The sequence below is a fragment of the Achroia grisella genome, unplaced genomic scaffold (assembly GCF_030625045.1).
Source record: "Achroia grisella isolate CSIRO2021 unplaced genomic scaffold, CSIRO_AGI_Agris_v1 utg1186, whole genome shotgun sequence".
NCBI classification, from domain to species: Eukaryota; Metazoa; Arthropoda; class Insecta; order Lepidoptera; family Pyralidae; genus Achroia; species Achroia grisella.
In genome coordinates this window covers 746,318-765,180 of record NW_026712592.1, presented here as the reverse complement: position 1 = coordinate 765,180, position 18,863 = coordinate 746,318, and the positions used below count along the sequence as shown (strand labels likewise).

Below are 18,863 nucleotides of genomic sequence, written 5' to 3'. Positions count from 1 at the left end.
TTTTGGTGTATGTACCGTATTTATATTCATATGCATGTAGTAAAAAACGGTTATTTCAATATTACAAACAGACACTCCAATTCTATTTATATGTGTGGATGTATAGATGATAATAATATATAGAAAGATTTTAAAAATAACATATGCTCTCTTCTTTTGTTTCTTCTAATGGATGGATGCATGGATGGACGGATACATGGTTTCTATAAAAAAATGTTTTCAAATAGTTTAAACGATGCATGTCCTTGTAATATATACAACTTGAGATATAAACAAATATACAAATATGACCCATAAATTATACTGTTTAAATAATTAATCTTCTAATGAGTTTTTCATTTTCCAATATAGATTACTTTTTATTTTGTTATGACCATAATATCGAATTAATATAAGATTAACACGGATATATACGGCAATCGACACCCTCAATAGTTACCGGTTTTGGTTAACATCATATTCGCGGGTTCGATCCTCCAGTTCCTCGCACGATGGAAACATTTATGTTCATGAATTTGAGAAGTTTGTATTGGTCTGGGTTTTTATGTATATAATCTATACATTTAAATAAATATTTTACGTTTTGCAATAGGTATTTTAAAATTTTCGTGTTTAATATACACCTGGTTAAGAATTTAAATAATGTAAATATTTTACGTATTTGTACCCTTAACACATGCTCTAATTAGCTTAGGACTGTATATAGCTGTGTGAATTGTTCTGGGTTATTATTATTATATGAGAATGTAAATTTGAAAAGATTTAATCAAATATGTTTAGATCAATGTCCTTAGAATTTCTGACTAATTGTAAGATATATTGTATTATATGTATATACTACCATCTCTTTTCGACATTGGTTGTATTAATAATAATGGAAGGCTGCATGCAGACAACAACCTACACATATAATATTCCAATTTTCGCCGTCTGATTACATACCCAGTACACACTCAGTGTTATACAAAATATAAATAATCTTAGTAAACATGATGCAATTTAGTCTAGCGTCGCGACGCAATCAGGGACGCATATTGTGAGACTATCTTCTAATCTAGTTATAATATGATCTGTGTTACTTCTATGATATATGCTTATGGAGAACATACGGCGCAATTTTAGACAGTTGGTTGAATTTTACTATATTTTTACATAAAAATGTTAATATTGAATTTAGTATTTTTTAATTAACACGTAATATGTCCACTTATTTCAATAAAAATAATATTTTGTACATACAAAACCTAATAACTATAGATGACGACAACTGCTTTCCATCAAGTATGCCGTGAGTTTGTTTGCTATTTTAATTATATAGAAAAACGACAAGCACCGTATTTACCTTCCACGTTTATACATATATGTACTAGCTGTGTCCGCGGTTTCATCCGAGTGAAATTTATACCCTATATAATATTCTGATATATAAGCTATATCACTGTAAAGTTTCAACAAAATCAGTCAGTAGTTTCTGCGTAAAAGAGCAACAAACATCCATACATAGTCACAAACTGTAGTATTTATAATATTAATAATAACATGTATGAGACTAGTTAAGATAGACGAAACAAGCCATGTGTCTGAGGGGGGATAAGGTCCCAGCTCTAGAAAGAAGGCGTAATAGTGAAAATATATATTTATGTTATAAGGTCGTCATAGGCACATGTATAAATTATCAATAAAACGCGAGGGGAGACTGCAACAGATGCAACCAATGCGGCGGTTACGAACCGGGGCGGGGGTTTGTTTCGTTGGCATATGTATTATTTTCATTGAAAATAGCTTTTGATATTATGTAAATATTTAAAAAAATGCTATTTTTTAGTCTTATTAACGACGAACTAAAAAGGAAAGACAGACAGAAATTACAAGTTTAATAAATTATTAGAGAAAAGGGTGGGATTATCTACCTACTATTTGATATTCTGTGACTAACTGTAATAACCCTAAAAATGTAATAATGTATTAGTGGAGATAAAACAAATGCTGGTGCCCTCTATAAAAACAAAATGTAATGTTGATTATTATCTTACAGACAAAGAAAAAATACAACATTGGATTGTATTGTGGGAAAGATTCATTATTGGGTTCTAATGTTAATAAACCCTTGGGATAGAGATATAAAGTCTATTTTTGAATAAGCAAATGAAATCTGTCTAAAATAAAATTATGTAAACAGTCCAAAAGGTTAGAGAGACGCTGGAATATTTAATGAAGAGCCAGACTTGTTTTAATTAAATATAAAAACCAACCGAGAAATGAAACAAGACGCTGAATTGAAGTCAATCAATAGTATCTAAAGTTAGTTAAGATATTATGATTGACAATCTCTTGATAGTTGTTATTTCATATGCGAAGTTATTATTTTGGAAAATTACTATTTGAGATGGTTAATAAAAGAAAATGATAAAGAAATTATAATATTCAACAAAGTAAAAATGTATACATTTTCTAACTCCATTACAAAAAATCATTTTAGCAAAAATATTTACATTACAAAGAAATGGCATAACAACAGTTTTAAGCTATAATAAATTTTATTAATAAATAAGATTTATTTAGAATATAATGTCAGTTTTTATACTTTATATAGCTATATTTTAGTTATATCTGCAATTATAAATTCGAAAACCATTGCTGTTCCTGCAATGCATCCATCAAATGCATCCAGATAAGATATCTTGACGACTTTGTGTTTTTATAGTGTGATGATGATTGAGTGAGATTGAATTTAAAATGAATAAAATGTTTCAGTTGTATATTATTAAGTAAAGCAAATTATGATTGAAATTGCAGATTACGAAAGCTTGACACGTTAATTCTCCGGAATGGCAATATATGCGGAGTATCACATGGTTACGTGTAATTATGTATATAGACGACGGTTACTACTTACCCTTAGCTTTGTAAAATAAACGAAAATGAGTTTTTTTGTTAAATTTTGTTATTTTTGTTGATCAATTATTATCAAACATAAATTTATGAATATTTAAGCAGTAAAAGCATACCTTTTTATCCTGATAAACCAATTTACACTCACTCACTTATGCCAATAAAGTACTTTCAAATAGTTGTTCTTCTCATACTGTATGAAATTCCAATTAATGTATGTAGTACGTAAAGTGTAATTAAATACTGAGCATGTGTATGTATTTTGTAAATATATAATTACTGACATGAACTTCTTCTCTAACATGAATTTATTACGCTGTAAAGATTGTAGTGCTGTTAAGAAAACTACGAGTGTTCTCGTCACGCTTTCAATACAGACAGCGATATGATTGAGACGACATCTGCACGCGATCTTTACTCTCGAAGGCCACGTTCCAATAATACTCGTATGTATTTCTAAATTATAATAGATATATAAAAATAAATAATAGACAATAATCTATTTTTATTAACTGCTATAATTTTTAATATCCTAATAAATGCAGAAATATTATTTACAAAAAAAATCAATAAGTTTTAAATCACATTTTTATCTTCTATACATATATTGGAGGTAAGTATGTTTTAACAGATGGTCCAGCTCGTCCTAAAGGTGGTAAATTATATGTTTGTAACCTTTTCATTGGAGGAGGTATCAGCTCTCTTTTGATTTCTTCATTTGTTTCGTCACCGTGAAACACTCTGTTATTCCGAAGTAATAATTTATAATTTTTAATATTACCTGGAATCTCATGTTCACTTTGATGGTGTACTGTACGTACACTGTTTAGGTTTTCGTGTTCTTTATTATATTCATCATCTTCACTCATTGGTTCCATTGGTATGAAACGGATTTCTTTTCTTGGATTAAATTTATCATACATAGCTACGCCATTCTTAGGACCTATTTTACTAGATTCAAAATGATTTTTATTTGTTATTAAATTTAATACTTCGGATATATCTAACGGTTTCTTTTTAATAGTTTTAATATCATTATAAAATTTGTTTTGAGAATTAATAAATTTAGGATTTTTTGGAGTTTTGGCTTGTTGTTGTTTGTTATATTGGTCGTTAATTATATTATTATATTTATTTTCTGGTTTGTGAGTATTAACAATTTTGTTAAGAAATACATTACTACTTAAAATATTTTCGGCACTTTTTTCTGTAGTTGTTGTAATATTTGGTTCTGAATATTTTTTGTTGTCTTTTGAGGGTAACATATAATCACTTTTGTTACTTTGTATTATAAAGTCTGAAAATTTCAAAGCAGTTCCTTTGTCAACTACCGGTAACGTGGTAGTTGAAGATAGTTCTTTCTCAAAAATGTTTGTATCTGCCCAGACTTTATTCTGTAAAACTTTATTATAATTATCACTATCAGAAACATTATTTATATAGTTTTGCTCAGATTTTGTGGTGGTACTTGACACAAATGAATGAACTTTTTCAGGTTCGTACGAACTATTTTCATAATAATAGGTTTGAGTTGTAATTTGACTGGAGGGAATAAAACTTTGGCGATTTACTATATTTTGATTGACGTTACTAACTTGTAATTTGTTATCTGGATTTTGATTATTAATTAAATTAACATTTGTTTCTTGAACATATGGTTTATATACATTATTATAAGTTGGTTTATACTCGTCTATTGATGATAGTAAAGTTACCGCATTTTCTGTAGAGACACCAGATGGACTGGAGGCGTGATTATAATTGTATTTTATTTGATATTTGTTATCACTGTTATTATCAGTATTTTTTTCAATTACATAATTAGTTGGTGTGCTTAAATTTTCGTTTGAAGTTTTACGCTCATTTGAATGCATCATTTTAGAATATTGTTCAGAAGACATGTCACTAAAATTAATCATTATGTCATCATCTTCACCAAATGATCTAGAAATACTATTTTTTTCTGGAGTCTGATTTACATTTTGTGAATTTAATCCATACTGCCATCTCCATAAAGCTTTATTACTGTCTTGTTCAATTTCTTTAAATGCGGCATCGTAGTTTATTAGTTGAGGCATATTAGTTTTTTCCGGCGTAAAAGTTCTAGACATTTGTGTGGGGCCTGCGTTTACAGAAGGTACATGAGCTCCTTGTGATGCAAGGAAAGTAACTTGTGGACCAATTGGAGAATTGTGTTGATTGCCTTTATTTTGATCGATATTAAAATCTGGAACAGCTTGAACTGGGTGTTGTGAACTAGCAGCTGTTATTAGATTGCTTTGTGAATTTGACCTTTGCGAAAAGTTATTTGAGAAAGCTTCTGGTGTCCTGCCTGTAAATAAATTACGTGGTGGTGGAGGAATTGAAAACCGTTGATGGGAATCTTTTATGTCAAGTCCTTCGTGTTCTTGACCATCTTGTTGCCACGATTTTAAATGTGGAGGTTTTTTAGCTTCTTCTGCTAAATTATATTGTATTGATCTGTAAGTTATTTTCATATGAATATAAATTTTTAAATTTTAATAAAAAACATTTATTGCTAAAAGTATAAATATAAATACCTTTGAATAATCTCTGGTATCGGTGGTGCGACTGGTAAATGATCTCCACTGGCTCTAAAACCATTGGAATCAGCTATATAATGTACTGTGTATGTTTGACCATTATCGCCGACATAGGAGTAAGATCCTTCAACTACTTGCTCCTCTTTATCAGTACCCATATTCTCCATATGACTCTGTTGTACGTAATGCGTCTGATCTGCTCCCAAAGCTCTAAAATAAATCAATTTATTATATTTCTTATAATAAATTAAATAATTACGAATAAATTGTTTATGTTTTATAATTTTAGGAGTATAAATATAATTTTACTTTATAAACTAAGGATGCTATAATAAATATCTATTTAATAGAGAAATCCCAATAAGTAGGTACCTCCTGACAGTATAAAGTCTCATATGTTGATGGTTGCGAACGCGAAGCGACTAAACATGTAAATTCTAATATATATATTTATTGATAGTAAACTTCGCCAGTAGTGTAATGCTAATTTTAAAAATACTAAAAAACTACAAAAGTATACAACAATTTTGTATGATAATCCTTTATAAACATTTTTGTAAAGAACATACAGTTACGACAAAGAGTTTTGATAGATTAATATAGACATAGTTGGCTTTATTTTAAACTATTTAGAGAATGAACCTACTCATAGCTGAAGCTTCCATCCAAATCCATTTCATTTGATAAACGAAGTATTGGAATTGCGGGTTCAGTTGTCGAAGAAATAAAAATTCCTCCTGGTGGTGGTATATAATGAGATGCCTGGGATGAGCCGGTTCTCTGTTGATCAAATGCAATGTCGTTTCTTTGATCTATAATCATTGATCTGGCGGTTGGATTCAAATTGATTGTGTTTGGTGTTGAAAATCCCATAGGTAATCTTACATCTACTCTATCGATAGGATGTTGATAATTTAATCTCATATCTCTTTTTACTATTGCTTGTGCATCTCGATAGTTTTCAGATCTATTTCGGTCATTATTATGATGGTATGATGGTTTGGGAGTAGACCTCGAATCTTTATTTTCTCGTTCATCATTTTCTTTCCCATCGTCTTCGTAATGTGGTATGAAAGTTGTAGACATCATCATAGGAAATGGTGAAGGGTATATAGGAGGCGCTTTCGTACGTGTAGGAGGTAAGTAAGGAAAGGGAAGATTCACAGAGTTTTTCATAGGGAAATATGGCAAAGGAGTATGAGCTTCCGGGGGTAAATATAAAGAACTATCAGATGTAAATGCATGAGAATTGGGATTAGAAAATTTAGGAGGGAAAACGAATTCTTCATCTGTCATCGCTCTCGTTAAAATACTTAATATCAATAATAATTTTGTTACCTGAAAAGTAGATTAATTCATATGTAAAAATCCTTTATTTTATGCACAGGAAATACCATAACGTCACAAGCACTTACCAGCTTCATTTTCGTGAAGCTGATTGATAAACAAATAAATAAAACACTTAAACGTCACACTGTAATACTAGTAGAAATTAAACTGAGAATGAAAATGAATTCCGCATATATTTATACGCACGCAAGATCATCGTGTCCAGGCATTCGTGAAAGATATCGCTCAGTTTTTAACTAGGTTTCTCTTCTCCTTGTATCCGTTTTTATGATCGTTTTCTCGGTGTAATTCATAAAGCAATATGTAATAGCTATCGAGGTGCGCAATACAAGGAGTGAATACTACTTGTACATGTACTTAATTTATTAATTAGTATCTTTTATTGTTAATGAACAATTAGCTTTGATTATACATATATTATATACTACACCTACCGACAAATTATACAACTTTACCTCACAAAAACATTTATTAGATTTATTACATAACAGTAAGTCCTTGGAGAAAGCTTGGAGATCTGTAGTACAGGTTTCGACTTAGTTCAGACTCCAGACTCTCAGACAAGGAATAGCTTGTAAGATTAAATAAACACTTTTGTTACTTTGTTTAATATTGTAAGTTTCCTTGTGAGCAGTAGTTAAAGATTATTATTATTTTTAATATATGTATATTTATACTAAATGCACATTTGTATTTGTACTAAATATGAGAATTTTGTATTAATTATAATGACAAATTTATTTTCCCATTTTTTTAATGGTTCACGTTTAAAGGGCAGTGCTCGATAAATGAACAAATACCAGCTCAAGATGCTTTGCAAAATATGCAAAAACAGAAATGGTCTGGTCGAGTCAATGTCCTACCAACCGGTTACAATGATTTTTTGGGTTACGCCCTTAGACCCTGATGAGCATTTTTTATTTTACTTACATGGTTATGTGGGTCGTCGTTCATTTCGTTTGTTCGTAGGTATATGAAAAAACCGATCATACATACCGAGTTTCTTATTCAAATTAAATAAATTTTGATGAATAGTAATTTATTTACCCAATATATGTACGTAAGATAAATTTAATTATCTTATTATTATTATGGTAGTATAAATATTCTAGTATTCCAGAAATCAGTTCTCATTCAGTAATGTTTAAATTTAAGTATATTTTAATTAAGGTCTATTTTATTATTTTTTTATCGAAATAGGTGTTATTTTGCATAAGTCCAATAAATTACTGAATGGACTTATATTATTTTGTTTATCATTAGCATGTGTCTCAGTATGGTCGGAATTTGATCACCAATAGAGAAGGCTTCCAGTAGTGTCAGATTTCCACACTGCATATTTGTTCCCACACATGGCTGTGGTAGCGGAGTTAAATAAAATAATATGAACTTATATAGAATATTCTATATTTATTAGATATTAATGTTCTTTAATTAGGTTACATTTTAATATAATAATATATAGTTTGAAAAGTATTGGAGACGTAAGCTATTTATAGTAGACAATAATCTTTGAATGTCTCTGCATTAATCTTCATCACGTCGATAGTTTAGTTGTGAAAATTTATTTTAATATACCTATTTATTATACTGTTCAGTTTAGATTGCACAGGAAAACATTGTAATCAGAAAATTATATAAAATCAATATATGAAATCATAAGAATATAATTGAAATAACAATCTCCCTTTTTCAAATGGAACAATCATTAATTTTATATCAGCATGCAATGACAAGTAAATGCGGTTTTATATCGATTAAATGATTGAATATTCATATTCCTAAATATTCTGACTTTAAATTAACTATTGTTTATTAACGATTTCTGTAGTTATACAGACACGCAACTCATTTAGTATATGTATAATAAGTGTGTTAATAAACCAAATTGTTATTTTTTTTTCAGGTAACTAAACTAACCAGATAACTAAATGAGAGGTATGTGGAAAATAAAACGTCTAGTTGATATCACAAATTACATTTAATAATACATTATCACTTTGAACACTCTTAACAATATCACAACCTTCCCCATTGTCAGTAATCAAATTCACAATAATAATCGTGAGTACAATTACTGTCTCAATTGGTTATTCATAGATTATTCCGAGGTAATGTGTTACAAATTCATAAATATAACTGGCGAAAAATAATAAATTGCTGATAAGAAATTTAAATAATTTCTTAAAGATCTATTTACTTTCGCGAAAATTTTCGGAATTTTCATCGTTATCATTATTAAATACTATAGTAAATTCTATATTATGTTTATTTGCCGTAACTTGGATTTTGTTGTTGAGGGTAATAAGTTTGTTGTGGGGGGTAATTAGTTTGTTGTGGAGGATAATAAGTTTGTTGTGGGGGATAGTAAGTCTGTTGTGGGGGATATGTTTGCTGAGGTTTTTGTGTTTGAGTGGGATAATAAGTTTGTTGTGGCTTGTTCTTTTCCGCTTCAGCCTTAGCTGCTTCTTCCTTTGCATTTTGTTCAATAGATCTGAAAATAAAACACGTTTTAATAACAAGGACTTTATATACATCGACGTTACATAGAGGGAGGCTGAGAACATCGTATCTTGACAGTATGACGTCTTAGCTCAGTGATAAGATGCTATAAATGTAGATTTTATGACTTAGATAAGACAAGCTTTCATAAAATCTGACGGATACAAGTAGGTACTACAATGTATGTACAGTAAAGTTTTTTTCTAGATATATGAAAAGATAAATCATTTCGTTGCTTATTATAGTAAGATTAAAAAGAATGAAAGTAACAAAACAATTTCTTAATTCAATACAGAAGAATATAGAAAATGAACAATTGCCATGATTATCCAAGATGACTATAATTTGATTTGATACTGTCAGTGTGTGTGAACAAAAAGTTTTTATATTAAATATACATACATGTATCTACTATCCTATTCAAGACATATTTAATAGATTTAAAACTTTCAGAGCTTGGACAGATGAGATGTACCCAGGTTATTTACCGAGAGTCAATATTTTTAAATTAGTTGCTTAACATAATATTTACCGAGTGTATCTGTCTAGCCTATTGAATATATTAAAAATACCGTGCGTGAACAATTACTCATAAGTTCATAATACCATGGATACCTGCATCCTAATACAATGTAAGAGGATTTACTGAATTTGTTTTTCTTAATAATAGCTCTTTTTTTAATGTAGATCTAAAATATTCTTCTGTACATTAATGCAAATATAAAGAGACTTGACATACTGACCGACAATTTATTTAGTGCTAAACTAGTCATTCTAGAATATTGTTCCTTTAATGAATTATCTACTAAAACAGAATTTCTAGAATTCATGGATTAGAATATAAGGAGGTTCCAAATAACATGATATTAAATATTATTTGGAACATGATAATAAAATTAAAATTACATGATGATTCAGGTAACAATATTTTTTACGATTATGACCTTCTCAACCTACAATCAATTCAGTATATGCTAATTATACATGAACTACAAATAGGCGTGCTGACCGTTTCAAGTGATTAGAATATGTTTTTATAATAGGTACTATTTCAATTAGATATTGACATAGGATAACTCACAAAACGATATATGCTTCAATTGTATATATTTTGAAAAAAAAATTGTATATATGAATCGTTTTCTGTGAATGTTAAATTTAAAACCAAACAATTCTCTTCTATTTTTCTATGAATACAAACATAGAAAAGTAGGCTGATGGCTACTTGTCATATTAATTGGCTTATGTATATTATTATTATTTTTTACCTTATCTTTATTACTGGGAGTGAGAGATTTTTCTCCAAGGTGATTCAATAAAGATTTAGTGTAGCGGATTATTTAAAACGCCAATGTACTACTTATATAGTACATAAAAAAATATATAAATGTAATTTCTTAATAATTATTTATACAATATTTGATAAATGTACATTACTCTGTACCAACATAATAGGTATGAAACATTACTTTTATTATTCCATCACGACCACTGTCGCCATTTGTCTCGGGTAACATTACAAACAACTTTGGTCCATAACTTACAAACACGCCCTCCTATTTCAGAAAATATAAGGAAAATAATAATAAACCACTGCCTACAACATATTTTCCACAAAAATGAGATATTTGATGAAGATACAAGTGGAACTTATCCCTTGGTAATAGGTCTGGGTCACGTGAACTTGACAAATCAGAACACAATATAATTTAGTATTGTTTTAACTAAAAAAGTACTATAATACTCTAAATAATACAAAATTAGTATAGAACTCAGAGACTGAAGCAATTTCGATTGAAAATCGCCTCAAAATACATATATAAATAAAGACCGTTGACGAAATATTCCAACAAAATACTCACGCTTGAATCGCGGGCGGGATAGGTGGTGGTGTAGGTATATGGTCACCGGTTGCGTGGAATCCAGTATGGTCGGCCCAATATGTGACCGTGTAGACTTTTCCATCAGGTCCAGTATAACTGTACTTGCCAATCTTCACAATGCTCTCATTCTCTGTATTTGGGTTAATGGAGTATCCCTGTTCTGATGCGTAGGTCCCGTCTGCAACTTCGTACCTTTGGATTTAAAGAATAACTTTATAATTGTCGGAAAAAATCTAATGTCATGTTTTGAATAAAAATTCAAACAGAATTCTGTTACCAAAAGAAAAAAAATGATAGGTATAGGCTTGATTTTTGTACTAAATTTGTTGTACAATAAAGAATATAATAAATAAATAAATAGACAGATGGTAGTGAATAAATTGTTATCAGTTTAAATATTGTTGTAAGTTCGTTATTTAGCATAATATGCTACTTCATATGCATAAATTTCAATGTTCACATCGATCTTCTTAAAGATTCAACTTATGGCAAGTGGATGTGATAAAGTCACAAGAACTCAACCGTTAAATTTTTAAAGTCAAACAAGTTTTAGGGCAATAATTTTTATTTTAACGATTCTGACACGCATTTTATGAACTCAGGCAGAATATTACCCGCAGCTGTAGATCGAATGAAATAATATTTGATAAAATGAATCGAACTGTTTAATTGGTATCGTGGATTTTTTGTTAGCAACAAAAAATCCATTACACCCAAACATATAAACATGTGAATTATATTATATTTCAGCGTTATATTAATAGCGTTAATGTTACTCTTGATGATGTGTCTTTCTTCGTGTCATATGTCTATATTCAAGCACAATAAAATAAGCTCAGATTTTTCTGAGTATCATCGAGTCAGTGACTTAAAAATAGTTACATATAAAAAATATAACTTGTGATTACACTTTACCCATAATAATATTGAAGGTGAAGTGACGTTGTAAGTTTTAAGTAAAAACGCTATTTAGTTAGTTGGTTCTATCGAATATTTTTAAAAATAAAATTAAACTATTTTAATCTTTACCGTTAAGTATATTTTACAATAAAAATAACTCGTTTTGATGTCACATAATATTCAACGGGTACAATGCTATGACCGTTAGAGCCTCATTTGTTTTTACTACGTTATTTGATGTCTAATATTTTCATATAACAATTGACATAAAATGCCACACAGAGTGCCACTTGATTTTAAATATTTGTTACTTTGACTTTAGTTTCTAGTCTTGTCACATGTGTTGACTATTGACATGTGTCGGAAACGATACTGTGGACTAACTGTTACCAGAGGATGATCTCGCGATTATTTTTGAAATTTTCTAAATTAATTTATCTTTGGAGGTTTACATTATAGTATAATCATCTATATTCTATATTTTAGTTTTATAAACTTAGTAGTTTTGGCTATCACAATCAGGACAAAATTTTTAAAGAAAACAAATTATTAGTTTTTCATTATGTACTTATTTGAATTTGTAATATAAGTTTAAAAAGATTCTATTATAATTTATGTTATATTACACTAGACTGTTTAAATATTTTTTTATATAATTGGTACAAACGAAAACTTATCCTGGTATCCTTTGTTTATATACGTCAACAGCATTTATCACGTTATTCTGTGACGTGTGTATAATTACACAGTGATATGTTGCACATAGTGTGTGTGTTTACCTTAATTAAATATATTATAAATGAAATATCTAACGTTAATAAAAATAAATACTATAATAGATTATACAAGCCAAAATTGTAGAGTCATAATTAGATCACGTTTACTTACTCGTATTTATAACTGCCATTGTCACCGTATGTAATTTCGTTTTTGATTAGCGAACTAGGAGTAGTTGTAGAAGTTTGTTGTTGAGGATAATTCCAGTTGTTATTGGGCGGAACATAATCATTTTGTGGAGGAACATAGTTATTTTGAGGGGGTACGTAGTTATTCTGAGGCGGAATGTAGTTATTCTGGGGAGGAATGTAGTTATTCTGAGGAGGGATGTAGTTATTCTGAGGAGGGACATATGTATTCTGAGGAGGAAAGTAGGTATTTTGTGGGGGCGGGACAGTATTTTGAGGAGGTGCATATGTATTTTTGGATGGGACATAATTATTTGTTGGAGATATGTAGTCGTTCTGAGGTGGGAAGTAGTTATTCTGTGGAGGCGCGTAATTATTATGAGCCGGGACGAAATGATTTTGAGGAGGGACGTAGTTATTAGGAGTAGGATTGTAGTTACTTTGTGAAACATAGTTGTTCTGGGGATAATAGTTAGGATTAGTGGTCTTCAAGTTCGTCCATTTTTGCTGGTTAGGGGTACTATAACTACTTTCTGCCGGCTGGAGTACATCATGATTTTCTTTTAAAAGTTCTACTGTGGCCACTGCTTCTAAGTCTTCTAATTGTGACTTATTTTTATCAGATTCTTCGCCCAAGGAAAATGCCAGAATGGCAGCGAAAATGCAAAGCTGTAATGATAAGACATCTTATTTAGTATAATTAAAATTTAAATAGTAAATTTAAATTTATATATTTATTTATTCACTAATCGTGGCATCAAAATCATCAGTAGTGCATAGTGCAATAAAATCGATTGTATCGATGTGTAAAACATCTCGGATGGCATGTCATCGATTTCGGTTCTTTTCAGACGTTATATCGTATGTTGTACACATGTTCATACAAATCACATATAGATCCATATAGTCTATCTAGAATCAAATTATTTGATCCTTTCTCAGGATTTCTCTATATTTTTAAGGGTTTATGTTTATGTAAATAATTTAGGAAAAAATTTGAATTAATATAAAAAGCTTTTTATAATTTGCATATAATGTATTTTATTCTGTACAATGATGAGGTAAATACAATTATTATCTTCTTTTACATTGTATTCTAATTGGAAAAAAAAATACTTAGATGCTTTTCTTTCTCACATTTTGCAATTTGAATAAATCTGACAATTACAAATTAACAAAAAGAAGTCAGAACAATTGAAATCACTAAATGTTATAAATATGGATGTATTATTGAAACGATCCTTTAATTAATAAAATTCACAAAAACTTTACGTAATTATACACGTAAAGCCTCACCAGAGATAGAGACTCTGATAATCGATGAAAAGCGCATGAAAATTCTTTCAGCAATTTTTGAGACTGTCATGAACATACAGACAGACGCTTGAAATATATATATGGTAGATGAGTTATACTTTTAGTTAAAATAAGGTCTTAAATTACTAATATAACTATATAATTGTTCAAAATATACAACAATTTATTTTCACATTTTTGTTATCACTGTATTTGAGACATACTGAAACAGAATTTATTATCACTTTTTCACTTGCACAAAAATTCAAAGTCAAGGACTCACCAGTCTCATCGTGATGTCCTTCCGTGGTGGTGCCTCTTTCGATACTGTAGCCGCAAGGTGTCGCCCCACATTTTATAGGAAAATATCCTGTGTCCTTGCGCGCGCGCATCTCCGCGCATCCACGCGCTGATTCAATGACCTCGCACTGAAATCATATACATATTTATTTTTTGGGAATTAAGGAAAACTTAGGAAAATTTATCATGTTACACTAAGCCCATCATTAAAATTATACTTTTCCTCCATAGGTTGAGGTTAAATCGCTACGAAAACTATTTTGTACATACGCAAACTAATACCAATTGTAATTAAGTACTAATCTTTACAGATACTACGCTATATAGATAATACTAATACAATAGTTATTTCATTCATTGGTTTGTGGATTATATCTATGACACGCCAAGTCATTCATAAATGGCGCCGTAAACCTACGCCGGGTTAAGTTTATTTGGTTTGCTCTTTAGTAACTTGCCATAAGTCGATTTGTAAATTTATCTAATTGGCGTTAGAAGGACGGCCAGATGCTATCAGCCGTTGCACTGACTCATTGTAATTTGGCTCTGATTTATATGTTCAGAGATAACTTAATTAGTAATGTAGATTGAATAATTAGTACATTTTAAATTGAATAATAATAAATATACCCAGAGCACTATTTAGATTTAAATTGAGCATAGTTTCTTACATGGATGGGTTTGTCATAACTGTTAGAAATACTAAAATACATTATTTATGGTAAATACATATATACGAATTATATACAATAGTTTATAAATTTTGAATTGTTATCCTAGGAAAAGAAATGTTCGTATTGTGAAGGAAATCGAATCCTCATCAATTGAAAAATTAGGCTGTACATACTAAATGTAACATTACACGTAATTTCGGGGCCTTATAACGTATAATACGATTGTTTATTAAAAATAATCAAGCTATGAGAACTCGGGATAATGATTAAAATGTCAGTATTGGGTACATCAATTTCGACTATTTTAATTAAAATTTATTGATCATGTAACAAAAATCTAGATTTGATATAACAAACGTTATTGTAACATAGAAAATTTTAATGTTTAATGAAAAAAGTCTCTTTAAAATACTAATACCCCTTGTTCTTTGTCCCTTTAACATCATTCTGTCGTCGTCTGAATTAAAAATCTTATGAAACAATAGGTATTTAAATTGTGAATTCCCCAAGACATGTTTAATTTCTTTTTTTTGTTGAATTCCGTATAAGATACGAGTTGCGGTTGCTCTGTAGAGCCCTCGGGCGCGAATCCCAAGCTACCAAATATATTTGCCTACTTAATATTGTAAATGAGTATATATGAGTCATATGTAATATTTCTATACTATCTTTATGTATTTGTATACTAACTTTATGTATTATTTGTATTGTTTATAAAATATTTCTCGCTACTCCATCTGTGCGAGTTATATTCCTACAAATTGTAAATCGGTTTGCATGCACCTGGTGTCAGATACAGATATACATACACAAATAAAGGTACTATATTAATTAATAACTAAATAACTAGGACACGTAAATAATATTATTTTAATAAAAACTAATATACTATATAATAATTTAGGTAGTCGTATCCAGCGGTTCATCCAGCAGATAAAATTGTTTAAATTTAAATTTATTTTTATATAAAAATCTACAGACGTTCTTAGTAACTAAAGCGAGAACTAAAATAGGTATAACATCGTACGACGTTTTAACGAATGTATCTCAGAACTCGTAACGACCACAAGTTGTAAACCACAGTTGCCATAAGAACATAGTCAGCGGTTTACAGATTTATTATGAAATTAATAATATTCCAATTAAAAGTGTACAATATTGAAATTGGGGCATTGCCGTCTCGTTCATTTTCCGACAAGTCCAAGTTCTGTTCTTCAGCATTTTTCGATAGGGCTGTGCATTGTATATTTTACAAACATAATGTAAACAAAAACAATCAACCGTAAACATGAATGTATTTGTATCGTGAGGAATTAAACCCACGAACATCGGCGGCCTTATTACAAAAAGATAAACCTGGTTTAGCACTAGTAATAAACCATTCACCAATGTATTCCTTATTACAAAATGAAGTTTATCTCTAAATCGTGATTCGTCTATGGTCTAAAGTTAGACCTGCGATGCCCCTAGTTTAACAGTGGTCTAAATGCAAAAATACAAACTCCATTTTAAAAATTATTGTAAGTTGTAGTTTTTGGAAAAATAGTTTAACTAAATTAAAAATATATTAACTAAAAATATTTAAAGCAAATTTTACGACAATAAAAATATATAAAAGACGTTATTTGTTATTTTTTCACTCATTTGACTTTGAAATAGTCACCATTCGAACGATCCAATAAAAATATCTCGCCGTTCCTTTTCCGTATAGGACTCCTACTTGTAATTTAAAACTGATTTTCAGCCTAATAGTACATTAATAAATATTATATATTAATGAAATAGTTATAAATAGTTATATGAAGACATAGATAAATAGAAATAAATTTATTTTTAGTTTATATTTTTCTTTGAACTAATATTATTTTTGATCTTTTCAGTTTTCTGGTAAAATGGAACGTAATTGTACATGAGTGACTGATTTCTGTATGGAATACATAATGAACGATTTAACTGTAGTACTAAGTAGTCCTCTGTTAGATCTGGATTCGTAATAATGTTAGGTTTATTCCAAGTATTAACTTTAGGAATGGTTTAAACCACGACCATTTAGACCACAGTTTTAACAGATTTTTTGTAATAAGACCGCGGGAGTTTACAGGTACATAACGGTCGTTTTATAAACGAATGAAAAATATAAAATGTATATTTAAAACATTGCTATACATATTACAAGAAAAAATATTCAAAGGGATGGTATTATGAAAAAAATCACTGAAGCATGTAGTGAATTTACTGAGAGAACCACTTGAATGTTTACGAAGGAAATGTAATAACGGAAAGATTAAATTTTTTTGCTTATGTAGTATACTTCTGACCCAAAATTCTTAAGCTCCTTGCAAATTGGTTGAAAAAGTTTAAGCAGTGGATGGAATGCATTGCTTTATCGTAATAAGTGAATAGAGGCTCTGTTTCCATTTTCTGGAATATATCAGATAAATATTTCGACACTGTTAAATCGATTTTTTGTAAAAAATTCTATTCCGCAGTACAGTTTTGGTATTTTTATTCAAAATTGTAATAAATTTTGTCTCTGGAAATATTACCTGCTATTGGTTATTGTAATCACTAACTTTTTGAGTCTAGTAGACACTTTGTAGAAAACAAAACGACCATCAATCGTTGCTTCTATTCCACCATAACAATTTGTATATTATTAAAAATATATATACACAATATGCATATAACATCAGTAATCTTGGATTCAGATCATAAAAATACACTTTGCTGCTTCTTTTTAGAAATCATCAAAGAATAATAGAGTCAATATTACTAGTATGTTCTTATCGATTATGCTTTATCGCTGTAACACATTATTAAGATTCTTCCGAAAGCTTTGGAATTGTTAGTAAGGCACTATCATAAAGTTTACATATTGGCCTCTGTATGCGTCTATCTAGACGAATTACATACTACCACAAACTTTTTTAATGACGTCGTTAATTAAAAACACACATATTTAATTATAATGTATCCTTTAATGTTTCGAACTTTCTTGATATAAATTTAGGTGCCTCAAATGAAACACATAATTCGATTTTGCTTTATCTTCGTCTTAAGTGGATTTATATCAGCATAATAAAACAAGGGCTCCTTTTAAAAGCAAATGTATTAATATTTTAAGTTAGGACTTCTAAACTTTTTGTCTTTTTTACCTCTAAAGTCGCCCAGCATCGTTATGATTCAGCGAGGAGTGTCCAAAAATTTAATAAAGTTAAATGTTTATATCTACATATTACAATTTGTACGATTAATAATTTTTATAGGGTTTTTCTGCACATGAATACAAAGAGTGCTTAAAAAAGTGAAAATGACGTACTTTTTATTTTAAATTTGGATTCAGTATAATATAAATATTATACGTATGTATATATTTATTCTGCTAATAAGCGGTAACATTCAATAATTTGGTTTTGCTTATTCAGATGTTAAAAAAAACGTATTGAATTTTCTAATTATATTATTAATTGTTACAATTAAATATTTCTAAGCCTGAGCTAGATTTGGTGTAACGTCATCTGGCCACAGTAGTTTCTTAAAAAACTGTTTTAATTTGAGTTTGAGATATGACAGTGTAGGTTATGAAAGTATCTCAGT

At 29.4% G+C, this 18,863-nt stretch overlaps 2 protein-coding genes across 2 annotated transcripts in view; one reads left to right on the top strand and one right to left on the bottom strand.

Moving 5' to 3' along the window:
• Positions 1 to 18,863, top strand: part of LOC131854458 (serine/arginine repetitive matrix protein 1) — a 175,460-nt gene that overhangs the window by 12,370 nt on the left and 144,227 nt on the right. The window lies entirely within an intron of this gene.
• LOC131854460 (DNA-directed RNA polymerase II subunit RPB1-like) lies at positions 8,769 to 14,680 on the bottom strand. The gene is made up of 4 exons (XM_059205577.1): positions 14,576 to 14,680; positions 12,980 to 13,665; positions 11,171 to 11,383; positions 8,769 to 9,300 (listed from the first exon to the last, which is right to left on the bottom strand). Exons 1-4 carry the CDS (start codon positions 14,582 to 14,584, stop codon positions 9,075 to 9,077), a joined length of 1,134 nt encoding a protein of 377 aa, XP_059061560.1. The 5' UTR covers positions 14,585 to 14,680; the 3' UTR covers positions 8,769 to 9,074.

What these genes read in the sequence shown, in the direction of transcription:
- LOC131854460 (XM_059205577.1), bottom strand. An exon ending in AATGGCAGTTATAAATACGA is followed by an intron (nt 11,384 to 12,979) that starts GTAAGTAAACGT and finishes TTAAATCCAAAG; the next exon opens with GTACGAAGTTGCAGACGGGA. An exon ending in ATCCCGCCCGCGATTCAAGC is followed by an intron (nt 9,301 to 11,170) that starts GTGAGTATTTTG and finishes TTTTATTTTCAG; the next exon opens with ATCTATTGAACAAAATGCAA.